Source organism: Acomys russatus, chromosome 3 (genome assembly GCF_903995435.1).
Source record: "Acomys russatus chromosome 3, mAcoRus1.1, whole genome shotgun sequence".
NCBI lineage: Eukaryota > Metazoa > Chordata > Mammalia > Rodentia > Muridae > Acomys > Acomys russatus.
In genome coordinates, this window is record NC_067139.1 from 70,707,094 (window position 1) to 70,720,026 (window position 12,933).

At 42.2% G+C, this 12,933-nt stretch overlaps 1 protein-coding gene across 1 annotated transcript; it reads right to left on the reverse strand.

Moving 5' to 3' along the window:
* Positions 1-2,473: 2,473 nt before the first annotated feature.
* LOC127187117 (sperm motility kinase X-like) lies at positions 2,474-4,294 on the reverse strand. Its single transcript, XM_051143341.1, has one exon. It carries the CDS (start codon positions 4,292-4,294, stop codon positions 2,474-2,476), a length of 1,821 nt encoding a protein of 606 aa, XP_050999298.1.
* Positions 4,295-12,933: the final 8,639 nt, after the last annotated feature.

The window sequence follows — 12,933 nt, forward strand, 5'->3', positions numbered from 1 at the left end:
ACCAAAAATCTGAACAATAAATGAGAAAGCAAAATGGATAGTTTTCAAAAGAAGAATAATGGTCAGTAAACATGTGGGGAAAAAACAATATCCTTAGCTGTCAGGGAAATGAACACCAAGTGAAATCACATCTCATTACAGCCACAACAGCCAGCATCAAGAAAAAGAAGGAATTTCCCAAGGAAAAGTTAAAGAGAGAGAGAATAAGCAATCTAGGCACGGTGGTGTGTGGAAGTGGAAGCCATCCTTCACTTCATAGTAAGTTCCAGGCCAGCTTGTGGTGGCCTCAAAATGAACATAAATTAAGGTAAATAAATAATTTTTAAAGACAGGGTTTCTCTGTATAACCTGGCTGTCCTGGACTCACTTTGTAAACCAGGCTGGCCTTAACCTTGCAGAGATTTGCCCGCCTCTTCCTCTCAGAGTGCCGAGGTTACAGGCATGGGCCACCTCGCCTGGCAAATATTTTGAAAGAAAGGGAGGAAGAAAAAATAACAATGCTGGTAGCCTTTGCTACCTGTTGGTAACTGTTGGGGGAAATTTAATTCATTGTTGGTAGGAATTTTAGTGAGTGCAGCCTCTGTGACAATCAGCATGGAAGTTCCTTAAGAATCTAAAAACAAAGCAGGATGTGGTGGTACACTCCTGTAAGCCCAGCACTTGGGAAGCAGAGGCGTAAGTATTTCTGTGAGTTTGAGGCCAAACTGCTCTTTATAGCAAGTTTGGGTGAGACCCTGTCTAAAAAAAAAAAAAATCTAAGAACTATTGAATGATCCAGCTATACAACTCCTGGGTATATACCCAAAGGAATCAAAGTTAGTAAAAACCAGAAATTCTTGTGCACCCATGGTTTTTGCGCTTCTTTTCCCCATAGCCAAAGAAAACAGCTTGGGTCTTTGTGTGAGGTCCTATTGAAAATAAGCAAGGATGTAATGAGGGCTAATGAGGGGTAGGAATTTGACCCCTTAAATTCCTGAGTTTTCGTTGGAAGTGGGAATATGGCAGGAGACCATGAGGAAAGCCCTCACTGTCAGACCAGAGAGTCTTAATTGTTTTTCCATCAATGGGTTTTTATCCATGATCATGCCAGGAACCAGATCCGGTGCTGAATTCAACTGTCAAACACTCCAGACTTCACCTTGATTCCACTCAATGTACAGTTGGTGGGTCTCACCTTGTACCAGGCAGGATGTCCTAGCATCAGCTGTACACAAGGCGATGGGGCAGGGTGTGTGTGTGTGTGTGTGTGTGTGTGTGCGCGCGCGCGCGCGCGCATGCAGTTTGTCCTTGCCTGTCCAGATATAGAGGACAGAAGAATGGATCCAAATTGACTCAGGTTGCCAAGCAAAAAGTAGGCTCACCAATAATATTGCTGGGGTGAGTAGTGAAGGCTTTTGTAACTTGGTGGGGGTGGAACAAGCTGTCTAGTAAGTCAGGATGGTTCTGAGACTGGTACTGTAACCAATGGACTCACCTGGTTCTGTACAGTCTACATTCTAAATGAGTACTTGGTGGAGACGCCTTGCAATCTCATTCCTTTGTTTTTGGCTCTGGTCTGGTCAGCAATATTCATCTCTCTCTCTCTCTCTCTCTCTCTCTCTCTCTCTTGCCTGGGCTCTGCGATCTGCAATATTCATTTCTCTCTATCTCTCTCTCTCTCTCTCTCTCTCTCTCTCTCTCTCTCTCTCTCTCTCTCTCTCTGGCTCTGGTCTGCAATATTCATTTCTCTTTCTCTCTCTCTCTCTGGCTCTGGTCTGTAATATTCATTTCTCTCTCTCTCTCTCTCTGGCTCTGGTCTGCAATATTCATTTCTCTCTGTCTCTCTTTGACTCACCTGGTTCTGTACAGTCTACATCTCTCTCTCTCTCTCTCTCTCTCTCTCTCTCTCTCTCTCTCACACACACACACACACACACACACACACACACACACACACACACGCGCGCGCGCGCGCGCGCGCGCACGCACGCATGCATGCACACATTTCATCCTCTCCAATTGCTGCAATTTTTCTAATGGTTCACAGGTACATTCGGAGAAAAGTAGCTACTAATCTCCTCTTGAATGAAGGACATCTGAGGCCTGTTTTCCTGATGATCACCAGAATGTTGTGGATCAGTGTTGCCAAGATTTCTGAGTCCCATACAGCATATCACTTGGCTGACTATGTTGTGGTACCACCAGCCATCAGGAATCTTCCTAGAGGGGAGAGTCAGGAGGATCATGAGTTCAGACCTGCCTCCCAGAATCCATCCTCAGTCCTCAGGGTCTCAGGTGATCTGGAAGGGTGTCACACATGAACGCGCACACACACACACACACAACACACACATCAACATATACACATCAACACATACAACAATACACACACATCAGTATACACACAAGAACACACACACATACACTTCTGAGGATACAAGATTGTTTTGCCCCTAGGTTCAGCCTATGATATGGACACAGCCTCCCAGCTCTTTCAGCCCATAGGCATGACTTTGTTGTTGGCTAATTTTCTCTTTTTCATTGATAAGCAGCAGTATAACCTCCTCAGGCTTCTCACAACGCCATTCTTCAAGATGCTCCAGGTCCGCTCTCTGAAGGGTGCTTCGGGTGTAATCTTGCACCCACCCCTGAGATGTCTCTGGTATGCATGTGGGGAGGAAGGGCTGGCCTCTTTTTCCTGTAGATCCTCACTGCTAGAGAATGAAAATGATCTATCCTGTGAGGTCACAGTCTCTGATCTAGCCATAGTCACTTCATAAGATTGTCCCGTGAGCTCCTCCTGAGGTGAAATTTGGGGGAGAGATGGGTGGATATTTTCACCTGGTGCATTGATTTTCTTATGCTGGCCTTCTTCCACAAGATGAGACAAAACATCCTGTGATGATACCTTGTTCATTGAATTGTTAGAACCAGCCTTGGACTTGTCCAAGGATGACTGGCCGTAGTGGGTTTCCAGTGGTGTGTCCTCTGAAGACATTCTGGTCCATATGACACCAGAGCTAGCACTGTTCTCTCTGTCTCTGGAGCTGCTGCCCATGAAATGAGTGTCATGGCCACACTGGGGGTGGATTTTAAGATCAGGGCTTTCCTTCTTGTCCAAGAAGCTGAGGGTGGACAGTGTACTCTTCTTCCCATTACAATTTTTGTCATTCTCAGGAGTGGATAAAATGAAGGTTGTTAGGGAAGGGACACTAGATGGCCTATTTATAGTCTTTTGTGCTTTCGGAGTTGGATCTTTAAGGGTCAAGGTTTGGTCAGACTGCCAGGGCAGGGAATTTTCTAGAAAGTTGTCCCCCCAGGGTGACTGTAGCTTAAGAATAAGGTAGGTAGCCATTATCTCATCAAACTTTCTCTCCTGTAAAGATTCCTCTATCTCTTGTTGCTTGTATCCTATGGCACCCATGATGACCATTACAGTGGGGTCTGGGGGGCTGTCAGAGTTGTCTTCAAAGGAGTAGGGAGAGTCTTCACCATCATCCTTTAACCATGTGAAGTTCATGATGTCACCTACTCTTGGCCTTTGTTTAGGGTTTATAGTTAGCAACTTAGCAATCGTCTCCCAAAACTCTGGTGAGAGCCTGAATTTCATGGAGTATGCTCCTACCAAAATTTTCCGCTTTGTTACTTCCTGGGTATGGCCCTGGAAAGGCAGGCATCCTGTGCACATGTAATAGAGTATCACACCCAAGCTCCAGACATCAATGGAGAAACCATCATAGGCTTTACATTCAAAGAGTTCGGGGGCACAGTAAGAGAGGGTCCCACAACCATCCTTCAGCTTCTGCCCCATAGTCACCTTGGTGCTCAGCCCAAAATCACAAAGTTTTATGTTTCCTTTGCCGTCCACTAAGATATTTTCAGGCTTTAGGTCCCTGTGGGCAATTCCTTTCTGGTGACAGTATTCAACGGCACACACTATTTGTTTGAATAGTCTACGGGAATCCTCCTCTGCTAGGCATCCAAATTCAAGAATCATGTCCAGCAGCTCTCCTCCCGAGGCATACTCCATAATTATGAAAGTATGTTTTGTAGTCTCGATTAGGTGCAGAAGTTTAATAACATAGGGGTGGTCTACAGATTTCATGATTTCAATTTCTGACTTGGGGAGGGCGTACAGCCTGCCTTTCGGGACACTTTTTACCGCTACTGCTGTCTGGGTCAGGAGGTGTCTCGCCAGTTTGACTTGACCAAATGCTCCATACCCAACGGTACTTAGGATGCTATAATGTTCTGTTAAAGCAGAATCATCAAAGGCGTTGGACCTTAGGTCTTTAATTCTTTGCCACCTCTTCATCTTTGTTGGAGTAAATGATCAGTAGAAACACCAACTAGTGATGCCAGATAAAAGTGAATTAAAAGTGGGTCTAGGAGAAACATAGCTAAAATTTCCAGCAGTAAAACAGATAGATGTCTCAAATAACATAAAGAAACATGTTAAGACCATAGGAAAACAAGAACCGGCCAAACCAAAAGAAATAAAAGACAGAGAAAATGAGTAGTTAGAGAAGATGAAAGACAATTAACAACATTTAAACTATATAAGAATTTAAATTCTAAAATCAAAACCATGCATTTAAATGAGTAAATTGAAAAGCCAGAACCAACAGGCCCAAAGCACACCTGGGAAAGTGAGGAAAGGCTGACTCCGTCAAACACAAATCCTCACCAACACGAAAGGCCAAAATTTCACTAATAGCCCAGTCCTAAAGTTTACCAGTGTCCAAGTCCCATGGATCACCACAGAAGAGCTCTCTGAGCTAGAAAGACAAAAACCACCCGGAGGCAGTAGATTATATGCGCAGGTGCCAGCCATTCCTCACAATGGCTCCTTGTGAGGTCAGAGCAAGCATGGACCAATGAGGGATGGCCACACTCCTGTCCAGAAGGACTGTATTAGTGACTCTGTGGGCAACAAGTGCCCAGCAAGAAGTAACTTATGAAAGGTCTGGTTTTGGCTCACACCATGTGGGAACAGGGAAGACAGGGTAGATATTAGCATATGGTTGCTTACACTGTGCTTGTAGTCACACCATATCTAAGGCCAGGCCAGAAAAATGCTTTCTGGAGCTAGACCTCCACCTCCTAAAGCTAGCCCCCAACTTCCCAAGACAGTATCACCAGCCAGAGACCACATGTTCAAACCCAGGTGTCTATAGGGGACATTTCACATGTACATGCCAGCAAGGACCATCTCCACGTCAATAGTTATAACAAAAGGAATGCTAACAATGATAAGATAGGCCCCCAAATCTATGCTTCACTGGATATAGACTGTGACATTTACCAGTAAGTAAGTGAACCCTGAGGATGCTCCAATGCCCTTTGCACAGAGAACCAAGAATGCTGTGGCAACATCTGGCTGTTATAGATCTCCCACACCTACATTCAAAGTATCCATTCCTCTCTTTAAACTTGGATTGGTTTGGGAATTATGAGAGCCCCTCACTGGCACTGTGGTACTGTAACAAAATGCTCAGTCTCCCAAGACACCCCAGGACAAGTGACATCTGTGGGATCGATAGGAAAAGACTGATCACAGCTCCCCTAAGAGACTCGTTAGATTTCTCATGTGGTAGGAACATTTTCTTTTCTGATCCAACTTATTTGGAGTTCTGTATCATGTTGGGACCTTGTGAGGAGGGTCTAGGGGCTGAGTCTGTCTCCCCGGGGAAGGAATTTTCACAACAGTGCCTGTAATCACAGCCTTGGGAAGACACTGGCTGGCCAGCTTAGCTGAAAGAGTGAGCTGATAGAGCAGGACACTCGAGGGCTTCCCAGGGCCTCTTCTAATGTGCCTGTGTACATGCGTGCATGTGTGTGCATATTTGTTCACAGTTGACAAATGAGAAACTTCAAACAAAATCTTCATAGGAAAGAAAGCCGTCATCAGAATGAAGACAGCTCACAGGATGGAGGAGAATTCTTTGCTAAGTATACCTCTGACAGTGAAAACATAACAACATAAAAAAACCAAACAAGCAAATTCCTAAGGAAAAGTGAGAGAGAGAGAGAGAGAGAGAGAGAGAGAGAGAGAGAGACGACAGGCACAGAGACAGAGACACAGAGAGAGAAGCAGACAGACAGTCAGTCAGACAGACAGACAGACAGACAGACAGACAGAGACAGACAGACAGAAAATGAGCAAACCAGATATGGTGGTGTGTGGAAGTGCAATCCATTTTTGGCTTCATACTAAGTTCAAGGCCAGCTTGTGCCAAGACCAGTCTTAAAAATTAACATACATTAAAGTAAATAATTTTTTGAGACAGGGTTTCTCTGTGTAGCCTTGGCTACACTTGACTCACTTTGTAAGCCAGGCTGGCCTTGAACTTGCAGAGATTTGTCTGTCTCTTTCTCTCAAAGTGCCAGGGTTACAGGCATGGGCCACTTCACTTGGCAAATATTTTAAAAGAAAAGGAGGAAGAAAAGAAAATAACAGATGCTGGTAACCTTTGCTACTTGTTGGTAACTGTTGGGGGATTTAATTCGTTGTTTGTATGAATTTAATGAGTGCAGCCTCTGTGACAATCAGTATGGAAGTTCCTTAAGAATCTAAAAACAAAGCAGGATGTGGTGGTACACTCCTGTAAGCCCAGCACTTGGGAAGCAGAGGCGTGAGTATTTCTGTGAGTTTGAGGCCAAACTACTCTTTATAGCAAGTTCAGATGAGACCCTGTCTAAAAAAAAAGGAAAAAAAAAAAAAAAAGCTAAGAACTATTGTACCATCTAGCTATACAACTCCTGGGTATATACCCAAAGGAATCAAAGTTAGTAAAAACCAGAAATTCTTGTGCACCCATGGTTTTTGCAGTTCTTTTCCTCATAGTCAAAGACGGAACCAGTTTGAACACTGAAAAGTGGACTGAGCTATAAATCATCATTTTAAGCAGGCGCAGACAAATGCCATGTTTTGTGTCCTATGTGGAATTTTCATAATGTGTGTAAGACATGGAAACAGGAGGGGCACTGTGGCAGGGAGAGAACAGAACCTGATCTGGAGGAATGGGGAGAGAGCAAAGGAAAGGACAACGGGGGAAGTCTGCTTATTCTCATGTAGAATCTGCATATAAGTGTAATGACATAGGATACGAAAGAAGGCGAATTGTCAGGAAAAGGAGGAATGAGCGAGGGAAGTGAGAGGGCATTGAGAGCTTGAATGTGAGTATGCTACATTGATGGGTATGAAATGCATTCATTCATTTGTAAACTGAAGTAATAAAATGTTGAAAGGAATTACTGACTAAAGCCCACAGTATTCCATTTAAATTGGAGCCTTACAAATAGAACAGGATAACCACATTATAACATTCAGATTTATTTTATTTTGTTTTGTTATATATATTTTTACTTTTACATATACATTCATATTATTACACACAGATACAATGCACTACCTTCAGCAAGAACAACCATGAAATAATCAGGAATTATATAAGTGTTACATTCTCAGTGTTTTGGCTATTTATATTTGACGTCCTTGAAGAAAACAACTTTCCTATCTTGATGCTTCTAAAATTCTGAATGTAAATCAATATCTATCATATCTAGTCATTATCAACTTAAAACATCTATCTAGACCTAAAAACATCTTAACCCCTAAACAACTAAGCTTAATTGTAAAACTAAACTATCTAGTCTTCAACCCCATCGGAGACTTGAGAAAGAGTAAAATTGATTAGCTGAGTATGCTGGAGTGCAAGTTAGCAGCTTCCCAAATGAGAAGATGACAGAGACAGTTTGCTGCCTGAACACTCACCCAAACCTCTCTATAACATTAGAGCATCATCTCCAGCCTTCTCGCCCACTATATCTGACAGACATATTTGTGAGGCAGGAACTACTGAGGACTTGCTTACCCTTTCTTGGCAGAGTTTGGCTGTTGACTCTGTCTGCATCCAAGCTTGACCTTTTAAAGGCAGCATTCTATCTGTGGTAGAACATTTTGCTCAGTCGCTTGTTTGCCACATTTGAAGCCATTTTAATAAGGAGGGTTTTTTTTTTATGCTAATCATCCTCTTTGAGGTTTGCTGGGTTTTGCCAGAACTTAACCTGTCTCACTGTCAGTAAATCTTAAAAAATAATAAAAACACTTTTAGTGCCATATTCTGTATGTCTCTGAGGTTTTAGAAGATATTATCTTACCTTTCCATACATCGTGTCTATCTTTTGCACCTAAGATGTATACTCTTGTGATAAAATAGGTTAGTAATTGGTATGGCCATGATTTGAGAAACTAACAATTAACTTGTCTAATGTATCCTCAACAGCCTGCAATAACACTTTCAAAGTATTGGAAGTAAGCCTTGTGTTATGATTGAGTTATATGGGTACAGTACATAATATCATAGTAGAAATATATCTAATGTGTGTGAAGAATAGTCTTACATTTGGATTCTGTACCACTGTATCTAAAATTAAACCTATTTTGCATCTATATTTGAAATTCTATACCGGTGAATTAAAAATAACCTTGTGAGTGATAATTAAGGCATTAAGTTGAGGAGTAGATTCACTAATCTAGTGTTTGTTTTATTTTCCCTATATATTTCTATATTTCCCCTTCTTTCTTTTCGACCCCTAGCTCCAAAACATGCCAACACAGGTCCTCAAAACAACAAAGAAACAAAAAAAAACTCCCCAAATTTCTTATTTTATGAAGCCATTTTGTTCAATCATGTCCTTGGTATTAGAGAATTCAGTAATTTGTTACTATGTGATAATAAAAATATGTAATATAAGAAGCTTGTATCTAGAAAACTGAATCTATTTAAGAGCACCCAAACAACCAGTATACTTACTTTTAGTGAACTGGTTTGTAGCATTTTTATTGAATTAGAGAAAACAGTGCCATGTATAACAAATGCATTCCCATATAAGGTGTTTAGAGCACTGTGGCTATCATTCCCAAATATTTGTGTCCCAGCCCCCAAACCCCACAAATGACAGTGTCAAGGACAATATCCAAAAAGACAGTCTGGGCTCACCTCAGGCTTGACTCTTGACATGCTAAAACAGAATAGCCTGTGGATAGACAAAAACTTACACTCAGCGTTCCTCAGAAACCTGTAGACTAGGTCTCCACCCGCCAGGAAGAGCCACTACCCTTATCTCCCCTAACCTCTGGCGAATGAGGCATTTAGTTCCTTGTTAGCACTTACCTGTAACACATTCCAACTCCCACGCTATTCTGGCTTGCAAACATCCACCACCCTGCTCTCTTTAAAACCTAGCTGGGTCTTCATGGCCTTTTTGCTGTCCTCTCTGACCTCTGAAAGGTAGCCATGACAGTTTTAGACTGCCCCAAATGCCTCTGGCTGTTCTCTTTCTGTCACTGAGAAACAGGCACATTGAAAAAAACAACAACAAAAAAAAAACAAAACAAAACAAAAAAAAACCCACAAAAAACAAACCAGGAGTCCTAAAGAAACTAAATAACAAGAAGGAACCTAGGAAGGATGCTTAACTCTCATTCAGAAGGACAAATAGAACAGACACTGGAAGCAGTTGAAGAGAAGGAACTGGAAGGGAACCTACCATAGATGTCCCCTGAAAAACGCCACCCAGCAGGAGATCCAAGTAGATGCTGAGAAACACAGAGAAGCTCCTGAGTGGAGCACAGGGAGGCTTAAGGAAGAGGTGGGGGATAGAGAGGCCTGGCGGGGTCAGGAGCTCCATAAGGAGACCAATGGAGTCAATAAATCCGGGTGGGGTGGGGGGTGCTGCAGAGACTGATGCACCAACCAAGGACCATGCATGCATGGTGTGGACCTGGACCCTCTGCCCAGATGCAGTAGATAGGCAACACAGTCTCCTTGAGGTCCCATAATATGGGGAGTAGGGACTACTGCTGACATGGACTTTGGCTCCCATAGGTTGATCCCTTCCCCCTGGCAGGGTGGCCTTACCAGGCCACAGAGGAAGAGGATGCAGGCAGTCCAGATGAGACTTGATAGGCTGAGGTCAGATGGTAGGGGAGGAGGGCTCCCCTTTCTGTGGACTAGGGGAGGGAGTAGGTATGATGGCGAGAGGGTGGAATTGGGAGGCGACAGTGGAGGGGACTATAAGCAGGATGTAATGTGAACAAATAAAAAATAAAATTTTACAGATTAAATCTAAAAATAAAATAAACAAAACTTTAAAAATAGATATGAGAGAGCTTACTTAATATACAGTATATATTAGTCAGTGTGCAGTCAGGTTGGTAGGCAGGTGATGGCAATCTCAGTAAACACACTCTCACTCACATCTCGGGTTCTAAAGATTTATTTATTTTTATGCACATTGGTGTTTTGCCTGCATGCGTGTCTGTGTGAGGGTGCCAGATCCCTTGGAACTGAAGTTATAGTAAGTTGGGAGCTGCCATGTGGGTGCTAGGAATTGAACACGGGTATTCTGGAACAGCCCCCAGTGCTCTCAACCACTGAGATATCTCTCCAGCCTCTGATCTTGGTTTATAAATCTGTTTCTCCAGTGAAAGAAACCAAGTCTTTCTTAAAGATATGTCCTGATACTAGTAGTAAGACAAGGAAAATATGAGAAGCCTAGAAGATTTAACAATGCCAACTTTAAAAAAAAAAAAAAAAAAAAAAACAATGCCAACTTTTGAGGAAATGCCATCCTGAAGTTAAAAAAATAAAAGGAATCCCAAGGGAGTGGTTTGAATGAGGCCTTAGCAGCTAAAGCCAGAGTGCTGGGAATATATATCTATATCTATATCTATCTATATCTATACACACACACACACACACACACACACACACACACACATATATATATATATATATATATATATATATATATATATATATATATATATATATATATATATATATATACACACACACACACACATACATATGCGCACCAGGGTGCCTGGCCAGCAGCAGCAGCGGCAGCAGCATTTGTTTTTCCAGGACAGGGTCTCACTATGTATCTCTGTCTATATTGGAATTCACTGTGTAGACCAGGCTGACCTACAACCTCCGTAAATCTGTCCTCATGTGCCTCATGAGTGCTGGGATTCAAGGTATGCTTCTTTATGGCTCACATTTGACTTTAAATTTTAAGATGTATTTGCTTTTTAAAAATTACTTAATTTTGTGCATTGGTGTTTTACCTACATGTATATGTGTGTACCACACATGTGGCTGATGCTCATGTAGGTCAGATTCCCTGAAAAGGAATCCCAGATGTCCCTGAGCCCCTGTGTGGGTGCTGAGAACCAAATGTATGTATGTCCTATAGCCCTCTGCAAGAACAGGAGAGCCATCTTTCCAGTCCTTATTACTACTTTTTATATAACCATTGAGTGTAATTAGTGCTGGCATACACACATGGGTGTGGGGCCAAGCCCTGGATCATCCTTAATCTACCATGAGCTGTACGCCTAAAGAAAACTGAGTCTCTGTCTCCTACAAGCTATGAGCTGTAAATTGTTCCTCAGGGTAGAGGTTAATGGGTCCCTCTTCTGTCTGTCTGTCTGTCTGTCTGTCTGTCTCTGTCCCCATCTATGTCTCTCTGCATTCAAAAGAGTTTCATTATAGTTTTCTTTTTTATGATCCATTTGTTATTTATACATTATTCCTCTGCAGGCTAAGAGGAAATCAGATCTCATTATAGATTGTATGAACCACCATATGGTTACTGAGAATTGAACTCAGAACCTTTAGGTAGAACAGTCAATGCTCTTAACCTCTGAGCCATCTCCCTAACCTCTCAGTAGAGTTTCTTAAAGGAACATATGTAAGAGGCTGTTACAACCTTGGGTATCTTAACCAGTGGCTACACCACTTGAGGAAATGCCTTTTCCTCTCTCAAAATCATTAACTGCCTGTACATGCTCAGGGCATGTTGTGGCCTCCCATGTCCTTCCCCTTAGCAACTCTTAGTTGCCTATGAATCTTCAGGAAGAAGTGTGGATTCTCTCTCCATGATAGAACACTGATACGTTCAACCTTGTGAATGTCCTTATACTTGCTGTGAGTTTAACAGTGTCACAACCACATTCTGCCTGGAAGACAATATTGTACAATATTCAACCTGTCCTCTGGTCTATCCCTTTTTCTCTTTCTTTAATTTAAAGATTTGTTTGTTTGTTTGTTTGTTGGGTTTTTCGAGACAGAGTTTCTCTGTGTGGCCATGGCTGTCCTGGACTCACTTTGTAGGCCAGGCTGGCCTCGAACTCACATCGATCCACCTGCCTCTGCCTCCAGAGTGCTGGGATTAAAGGCATGCACCACCACACCTGGCTTTAATTTAAAGATTTATGTATTTATTTATTTTATGTATATGAGTGCTCCGTCTGCATGTACCCCTGCATGCCAGAAGAGGGTGTCAGATTCAATTATCGATGGTTGTGAACCACCATGTGGTTGCTGGGTATTGAACATAGGACCTCTGGAAGAGGAGCCAGTGCTCTTCCCCACTGAGCCATCTCTCCAACCTCTTTCATCTACTTAAAAATGTTTTCAGCTGTCACCAGTAACGGTTCTTTCACGTTGAAATCTTCATAGTGATAATTCATTCATAATTTTAATCTGAAATATTTTTCAATATTTTTCCTCTCAAGTATACAAAATTCTGTATGTCTTCTGGTAAACATACCAACACTTGGAAACAAAACAATGTAGTAAAGTATAAGATTTGGAGCCAGGCCAGGCAGTGGTTGCATACGCCTTTAATCCTAGCACTTCAGAGTCAGAGGCAGGTGCATCTTGTGAGTTAGATACCAGCCTGGTATACAGAGTGAGTTCCAGGACAGCCAAGGGTACACAGAGAATCCCTGGTTCAAAAAACCAAAAATAAATAAATACGCTTTTTTTGGTGCATTAAAATTCCAGCTTTAACTTTAACCCTTTCTAGCTGGCTGACTGACCTCTATAGATATGGTTTAATCATGCATGAAATGGGAAAATATAAAAGGATGTATTTTAG